The sequence below is a fragment of the Colletes gigas genome, unplaced genomic scaffold (assembly GCF_013123115.1).
Source record: "Colletes gigas isolate AHSC1104 unplaced genomic scaffold, ASM1312311v1 Colletes_gigas_Sc00051, whole genome shotgun sequence".
NCBI classification, from domain to species: domain Eukaryota; kingdom Metazoa; phylum Arthropoda; class Insecta; order Hymenoptera; family Colletidae; genus Colletes; species Colletes gigas.
In genome coordinates, this window is record NW_025106680.1 from 417,929 (window position 1) to 427,009 (window position 9,081).

Consider the following 9,081-nt stretch of genomic DNA (forward strand, 5'->3'; position numbering starts at 1 on the left):
GATTGTCCGCGTATCGAGCGTATCCTTGATCCTTCGAGCACAAACTTATCACTTTTTCGAGTACGATCGAACGAAAGAAATTTTAGCTCTCGATTTCTCTTGGATCACTTATCCTCAATCCTCGGTACGATCGTACGTTTCTTTTTTTTTTTTTTTTTTGTTTTACAACGACAAAGGGTTGTTGCTCTTTACGAGTGTCACTGGACACTTGAAATAATCTCGATTGTTTTCTAACGACTATGGCTCACACACTCAGTAGTGTCTAGGTAATCGAAGGCCTTCGCCTGGCACGTCGTCACCACATTTTCAGGATCCTTCGTTCCATGGCGTCGGTGGAAATAAACTTAATCCAGAAGAGAGAACGAGGCTTCGTACCGTAAAACCAAATGTGAATAGGTATTTCGTTCTTCGACGGTCCTCAAAGTCGTCGACGGATTGGAGGGAAGAACTTTCCTCGAAGTGGTCGCCCAGAGATTGCTTTTTTTCTCGCCGCAATGAGGAACGCCTACACGTTTCTTTCCGAGGTCCTCTGTCCTCTTGCGTTTCACAGCCAGGCGTGACAATCAGGATCTTTCAAAGAGCAACAGCCAATAGATCTGAGCCATCCAATCGGGTACTCGTGACTACAGCCGTTATATCGGAATCCTTGCTTGTTTGTATTTGATAAAACTGTCTGGTCGACGAACGTCAGCGGCGATTTCTTGTTTTCGTTGCTCGAATCTTTGTTATCGAACGTTCACCGCGTTAAATTTTCCTTCGAGACTGCGTGGGAGCCAAGACGCGTCGACTTCCTGATAGAATCACGTCCTTCGCGTTGCTCTTCACGCACGCTGATACCGTTGACCGACTTAAATCGACTGAGATAAACCGGACAGGCGTACCGACTCTTGGATCGCTCTTAAGAACGACGACGGCCAGCAAATTGCGCGACACTGACGACGTTAAAAGTTTTGAACCGAATGCTCCGGCGATGTCTTCTGTCTAAGAACGATCTGGGTATCTGATCCAATCGCGACCGCCGGTATTAAAAGGCTGACCAATAGTGTCTACGCTGGAGGGTCGACCCGACCGTCAATTGGAACCACTCAGTGCTGATGAGCAAAATGTGACTCGGTTTACCTCGTAGAGCCGTCCTGTATTCGGTCATGCGCTGAATTCGAATTTAGATTAATACCTGACTCCGTGACACTCTTTTCTTGTTTTCTTTTTTTTTTTATCGAACAATGTCGTTGTACTCTGCTCGTCTATCAACAACTACATCCGAATTCTTTATTTTCGTCTCGAATTCGTGACTCTCTGTTCGTCGCGCGGATTAAATATTATAAAAGCGCGTTATCTCCTCGATCGTTATCGCGCGCGATCGAACAACAGGAAGCGGTCGATTAGTCCCTTCGATGTCGTTCACGAGGTGGACGAACGACGGTTGCGACAAGAGACGATGCTGATGCGTTTCCGGGTTACGGTTAATGGAGCCACGCGCCGGCCGGTGCAACGAAGGACGCGCCAAACGACTGTTGGTCGTTATTCCGGTCGTTCGAATAGAAATTCTGGTCTCTTTACGACAGGATTGCACGTCCGTGCTTATCTACCATGTGATTTCTCTTCCGTCGAACGAAACTCCAGGCTGCTTTCTAACAACGATCACCCCCAAATTCGTCGAGATTGATGTTTCAAATATCGCTAACGGCCTCGTCCCGCGAAATTCGACGCAATTAACTAATACCGCCCGAACCAGAACCTGAAACAACAAAATCAATGTACGTTTCCCGTGAACAGGTGCACGCAACCGGCTGCTAGGAAAATTGTCCATAGACGCGAACCGCGGAACGTCCGCTCGTTCCATTCGTTTTAATGAAAATCAATTTTATTTACAGGCATTGTAACACCGCGAAACGAACATCGTTCTGAGTTTACTAATTACAGAACATAATCATTGTCGAAGGTGCGCGCGAAGGTCCAACGTCGTCTCTTCTTTCTCTTCCCAAATCCTTTCGCCACTGTTTTCACCCAAGCGTCCTCTGACGTTTCTTCGCTTCGCTGCGCGTACATCCGTTCGGCAACGCACGACCACCACAGGCTCAACGGGGTTAGACGTCTGAAGTTTCGCTGATTGAAGTTAATCCGCGAGGTCATTGTTATGTGCGCTACTCGTTTCTACACAAATTGAACCGTCCGTGTCTTGTACAGGAAAGATCGCAGACGCGAGCAGCGAAGTGGTTCCACGAGCCGCCTGAATTCTTGCGTTGCCCCGCCATCAACGAGGGGAAAAATCATTCGTGCAACGTTTCGTCCGGTTCTTCGAGATCATCGACCACACGCTCGTCGACGAATTGCCCCGCGTCCTTGCCACCGAAAGTAGAAAGAATTCGTCCTTCGAGGGGGCGCACAGATACATTCGATCACGCGACCGTCGTTCGTCATCGCGGGGACGGTGCTTTTGAATTGCAACCGACCGATTCGCGTGGACGATAGAATTACTTTCGAGCGTTCTCGATTTAGGTGCATGCCTGGTGTCTCCGTTGGGCAAATTTTACTCTCGAGAGTAAGAGTTTCTGACGGGATACGTGCTTAAATGGCAAGGTAATTTTCAGCGTGATGGCTCTTCAGCTCGTGATAGAATGCTCTAATTTTATGTGGACAAAAGCATTAACCACCTCTCGAATTGGCTATGAAAACAAAGTACTGACGATTTGTCAGTGAACTTACTCTGAGCTCTAAAGAAACAAACACTTAAAATAGCCTACTTTAGCTTAGGATTGAATCTAGAGTATTCGCTTATGGTACTGACATTAGTAGATTAAGTTCTGTAAACTAGAATATCGATGTGATCGTATATCTATAAAATTATCGAGTTATTGCAGCTAGTATTTTAGATTATAAACTAACAAAGATTTATAATTTACCATCCTGCAGAAATAAATTAGTCAACTCTCTGATAGCTTTAAGCATCGATCTGTCTATTTACAAGCCCAACATAAAGGCTTGTAAAATTATTTTCTCCTTCCTCAAAGAATGTAAATTACGAATTTAAGAGCTTCGTTGTACTAGTTTTTCTCACCATTTCGCATAAACCTGTACGTATGGTATCAAATGTTTAATTAAGGAAAAGGGTACAAGTCGAGTGCTCAATCTCAGCGAACTTCAGGCTGCGACAAGTTGCTGTGCATGGATATTTTTTACCTCTGACGCGACGCTTTTAACGAACTTCGCTCGAAGTAATTAATTTGTTAAAGTTTGTCGTCTCCGCGATCGTTCATCAACGGCTGAGAGAAAATGTCCTGGTTGCTTTTGGGGTATAAAAATCAGTCTGTTACACAGCTTTAAAGGGGAGCATCAATTCAATTAGGTTTAATGCGAACGATACCGGGACGAAGGAATTTACGAAAACAGTTTTCGTGATCTTCGCCGAGCAACGAGTCATCGTCTAACGGCGATTGGACAGCAACGGACCCGGACGCGCGTCTTTATTCCTGCAAATTATACCAAGGCACCAAGGTCGTTTGTATATCTGTACGATGATGGACGAGCGCACGTTCGAAACACGTGTAAGATCTGCGACGCCTGGTTTCGATTGAAATCGTAAACCGGTCGTTATGTCGTTGTATCGATGCTACAGCACCGCGACTTGATTGGCGTACTTCGAGATTACGTACGTCTTCCGCAGACACAGTTATTGGGATGCTAATGAATCACTATCGTGGACAGTGAATTGTATCGAAACGATCGGAGAAATCAATTTCGTCGTTTAATTTCTCGAAAATACAAGCTGGTTTACAGGAGAGTAACCAAACGCGTTTCTTTTTCGTCGAACGCAAAAATTCTTCGTGGAATTCCGATGAAACACTCGTGATTGGAAAATTACAATCAATTGCGACGAACGCAAACGGGACGCAGCGTGAGTCAATCCGCGTTTCTAAACTCGATGTCGCGCAAAGCTGATCGGCATTCTTGTTCCAATACGCCGCTCCAGACCTGGTACCGATGATTCAATCCTGGCACAGCGTGCAAAATCGTTTTCGATCCCAGAACCCCTGTCTTCTGATTAGGCACACCGTAAAATATCCTCGAAACTCTGGAGTGCACGAGAGCCATGGCGCAAAGAGGACACGGTTCCCTCAACAGAAACGTCCAGTATCTCGTGCACAGATAAGGTCCCCATTTATCCGCATTCGCTGGTTCGTCTTCGATCTTCTCCAATTCTTTCGAATCCTTTCTTTTCGCGCTATTACCGCGCCCTCGACGAGCCGTATTCGATCTAAGAGATTCCTCTTTCGGAAGACAAATTTTCGATATCGATTCCGGGTAACGGAGCGGAGCATCCTCGACGTACTTCCTCTTGATCATTTTCTCCCTTGCCGCGTAGTCCCCGTTGGGAACCGACGTTTCCGATCGCGTCGCGTTTCCCTCGAGTTCCCCGGTCAATTTCCAAGCACCGCCACCTTGAAGTTTAGCAACGAGATCCACCGCCAGCATAGCAGCGTGCCACATCGGATGCTGATCGATCCTCGAGGCTGCGACCGCAAGGATCCTCCCGTCATCGGGATCGACGATCACCGCGCTTCCGTTGCAATCGTCATTGCCAACGGCTCCTAATTTCGCCGCCTCTATCGCCACGTTCATGTACCCTTCTACGAGATCCAATTGGCGATCCGTAAAGATCGACCCATCGATCAGAGACTCGATGCCAGGATCCGGGTGAAAATTCAACGGCCAAATCTTCGAGGCGCGCGCCGCCTGCGATTTCGTCTTAGCTGTTCGCGCTGGTACTCTCAGGACTTGGAAATCGTCTTCCAACAAATTCAAATCGAACCCTTTTGCTTTCAATAAAGACTTCGATTCGTCTATGGACAACGTTCTATCCCCCGACGACGGTTCTTCCATTTCTCCTGACGGTTTCGAGGATGACAGCGGTACCAACAGCAGCTTGTTCGACGAGCAACGTTTCAGGTGACTGAATCCCGGCAGTACGGACGAGATGGTTCGAATAGCGGTCGAGATGTCCTTTTTCTGCTTCACTAGTCCCACGTAGACGTCCTCGAGCGGCGGATCGTCCGTGTAGTCCGAGCTTAAAATCGGTCTCGCTGTCCAACTTCTACGTTTGGCTTCCATTTTGTTCTCCTTGGCGAGCTTCGGCACGGTGGCCGCCATTTCCCCTGAAAAGATGGTTTCTTCACTTTACGGTGAAACATCTTCGTTGGCGGTTTCGATGACTTCGCCTTCACCGATGTTGCAACGTATCTTACGGTATCGTCTCTCCGAATTTGAAAAAGCATTTTGTAAAAATGCAACGCGAACGCGATAGTCGTACACGTTACGTTAAAACGTGATTCGAACGTACAATGCTCACTTTTCTCCCCGGTTGATGGTTAAAAATTCTTAAAGATACAGTACAAACATAGTATTTAATTAATAGTTTCAATACTTTCAATTGCTCGATTTAAGTTGGGCTAACATGTATGCACGAAATATTTTCAACGCGATGAGCTTTAAGTAATCATACTCGTACGAAAATCTGTACATTACTTGTTATTAAAAAATCGATATCGAACGATGGCTGGATATCGCAGCGAAAGTTGTGTTCGTTAACGGTCCTCACGTGACGCTTAATCGCGTGTCGCGTGACGTGAGAATCCGCTGGTGATGTAATCACAAATGCGATATAGAATAAATCTAACCTCCAATGGAAAAATGTATGAAACAACGAGAAAGGGACCTGTTAACGCTCCAATGTTACATCGCTACACTTCTCTCAGTCGCCACCAGGGGGCTAGGTTCTCTCACAAGTACTCGACCATTGAATGCCCCATTCGTTGTATAGAATCGTATTCGTATTATAAATTCTCAATAATACAAGATCAACTTTGGAATCGTATTCAAAATGTATTTACTATTATTTCCAATACAGATAGAATATTTGAAAAAATTCGACGATCACTAATTCAACGAAGTCTGCATTATAACTTCTTACAACTTCCGCAATAAAGCATTTTCGAATGTAAGTTTACACGAAGTTTTTTTATCCATTTGACAACCTGTATAGAATTCCGATTGTATATTCCATGGATTTTGCGAATCATTCGAAGACACAGACACGTTACCAAACGGTTACTCGATCTGTTAAATCAGAAAATTGTTAATATTTTACAGAGGAGCCTTTATCGATTCCATCTACTACACTGATCGAGAGATCGTCTCGAACGTTTTGGTTTTAATTGAAAAGCGATTACAGGTTTTCGCGGCATGGCAACAAAGACCTTCTTTCTTTTGTTCGCGAATCGACGTCGCGCAATTGCGCCTAACTCCGACAATCGATCCGACCATGGCCCGACTTGACAGCAATTTAAAATCGTTTCTCCTTCTGCGAGCCGTACCAAGTGCACCGCCACTGGGGACGATTCTCCCACGGAACGCACTCGTCGCGGACGTTCTTCCGCCTCTTTTGCAAATCACACCGCATACGAGGTGTTGGACCGACATCTACTACATTGAAGTTGATGACAAGCGAGCCTAAGTAAGGTAAATGTACCAATGACTGGCCAGTTTAAAACGCTAGGGCAGCATATTATAAACAGTATGCACAACATTTATATTATTCTACGTTTCAAGTATCTCTGTGTAAGCATTTAAAAGTATTCGCATACGTGGTATGATTTTACTTTTATTCTACTTCTACACACTCATAAATAAATTATTATTAATATTGTTATTAATAATAACATTGAAAACGTAAGGTGGAATTGTCCATGGGATTGACTAAGACTAGCGTAAAATCGACAAAAATATTTATTTTGTCCGTGTAATATCGTCGTATCTATTATCAGTTGGCCAAGATATCGTGCAAAGTAGGGCTATTAAAGACGTTACGGTACAATCATATACATTTCATTTCAAATGCAATATTATACAAAAAATGTTGATAGAATGAAACTGTCGATGTTTTTATCTGCATTCCCAGTTCCTTATTTTTTTAAGTTATTTTTTTATCGATGTGTTAAGTTCATCGAGATGATCGAAAATGTTGTCAACGTAATATGTGAATAGAAAAAGGAAATGGTTCCAGACGCGTTTCGTTAATAATGGAAACGTGATCAGACGACGATTGCTGAGAAGTCGCTTCTTAGAGGATATTAACCATTCAGCGGGAGGAAAATATGCCACGGTCGGATGATCTGTGAATGGATAAATGAGTGGACAGGATAGATTAAATTATAAAACGTTCATAGCGTAATAGCGTGCCGCGAGTACGAGGTTATTGTTGAAGATCGTCATTAGGTGGACGATAATTTTGTTATGCACCACTCTGAAAGATGAAAGGCTGATTCTGAAAGAAGAAATATGAACACACTGATCTATAATGTATGCCTACAGCTTGCGCAAACAATCCGATAAGCTCTTTATCACTGTATTCTCGTTAAACCGATGAAATCTTGCTATAAACGCTAGTTACTTCAATCAGCTACGTAGGCAGTAACGTTAAGTACGACTCGAATAGATTAGGTGCACTTTAACACGTGTGCCAAAATAATATTATTTAAGAGACTGGGTAAACTCACGAAATTAACGAATAACGATTATGTGACCTAAGAATGACAAATGTTAATATAATCATTTGACATATTTAATTTTATCATTATGTCCAATTCAATAAATTTGTTCGATTATTTATTTCTTTATCGTGAAGTTGACAAAATCTTTTACTTCCATCATTATCGATTTACACTAGATTTCTATGTTTTTCTTTGACATACAATTGAAAATAACGAAGACGGACACAGGAACGTCAATCTTGTATGTCATTGTTGTTTTAATTGTAAAAGAAAGAAACACACAGAAACGTAACGACGACGTATCGTTCGTGTGCACGTGACCTTAAAAGCTATTTCACATCTCGCGCTTCGGTGGCTAATCGTCGAAAGAAGTCAAATTTCGCGCCGCGTTACGTCCGCCAAGATGGTGGTGGCACATTCGTGCGAAGCGTGTTCCTTATATAACAGAAAAGGAACAACAAGCGGGTACGAGTGACGCAGTACGCGCGAACGTAAACTCGTCAGGCGAATGCACTCGATGAACTGAATGACCGATACGACCGATCCGAAGTTACGAATAAATTCCGATCGAGGAAAAAATTACGATTCCACGCGTTAAAGGCGGTACGTTTTTTCAATGGGTCCTGTTCACGCGCCAATATGTCTTCCCTGGCCTTGAAACGAGACGTGACACGCGTGTCCCGCATCTTGTCAAACAAAACAAACAGTCTCGATCGAGGAAGACGACTCCTCGAGTCGTGGCCAAAGGTAGCACACTGGTGTGACACACGGGCACACGTGTTCGCCCTTTCCACTCGCGACACCGTGAACGATAAAAATCCTCACCTGCTGCTGTGAGAGCACACGTTCCTTTCGCCCGTTCTCGCGTGTTGCTTCTATCTCGCGACGATCGACGAGAAAACTCCGTCCTGTCAGCCACACCTCGGGAAACCTTTCGTTACTTTGCACTCGTTCCACCGACACACGAACACCACGGAAACGCACGTGAAGATATCCACGGAGATGGACGTTTACAGCAGGTCGACGTATACCTTTCGTGATTACGAGTTATCGGCGCTACTGACGCACCCTCTGTCGGCCGTTGGCGGAAGCTCACGACTGGAGGAAGGGAACACGACAGCGGTACGCTGTCCATTTCTTCGTTTCCTTTTTCCAAGAATAGTTTTTGATCCCGTTAATGGTTCGCTGTATCAATCTGTCGATAATTCGACGAATAGCGAAAATTGGTAGCTTATCAGCTTCTTGACTGGTCGTACGAATGCCGCGAGGAATGTAAGTACTTACATACATACTATTCGTCGGGAATTTTCATTCATATAATGCGATCAAACGCCTCGGATTAACAAGTCGACTTTCCATATCAGTCTAGTATATGTATACTAATAGCTTTTCCGGGAAATCATTCGAATTGTTCGCGACAACATCTTTTTAACAGAAAAAAAAATCACTTTATGGGACATTAATACTTGATTTCATGTTTGGTACTTTTTCGTAGTAACAGTGAAGTATGGGGGTTATAGTCGTTGTAATTCGT

At 44.2% G+C, this 9,081-nt stretch overlaps 1 protein-coding gene across 2 annotated transcripts; it reads right to left on the reverse strand.

The window, feature by feature from the left end:
• Positions 1 to 1,232: 1,232 nt before the first annotated feature.
• On the reverse strand, positions 1,233 to 8,587 carry LOC122403393 (probable inactive tRNA-specific adenosine deaminase-like protein 3). Of its 2 annotated transcripts, none has more exons than XR_006259616.1 (2): positions 8,373 to 8,587; positions 1,233 to 1,738 (listed from the first exon to the last, which is right to left on the reverse strand). XR_006259616.1 is itself a non-coding variant. In XM_043406896.1 (2 exons), the coding sequence occupies exon 2, from the start codon at positions 5,146 to 5,148 to the stop codon at positions 3,901 to 3,903; it is 1,248 nt and encodes a 415-aa protein (XP_043262831.1). In that variant the 5' UTR covers positions 5,149 to 5,153; positions 8,373 to 8,587; the 3' UTR covers positions 3,688 to 3,900. The 2 variants fall into 2 exon arrangements, 1 of the variants encoding a protein (XP_043262831.1); XM_043406896.1 differs by lacking the exon at positions 1,233 to 1,738 and adding an exon at positions 3,688 to 5,153.
• Positions 8,588 to 9,081: the final 494 nt, after the last annotated feature.

Coding starts and splice junctions, on each gene's coding strand:
- LOC122403393 (XM_043406896.1), bottom strand. CDS start 5,148: ATGGCGGCCACCGTGCCGAAGCTCGCCAAGGAGAACAAAATGGAAGCC.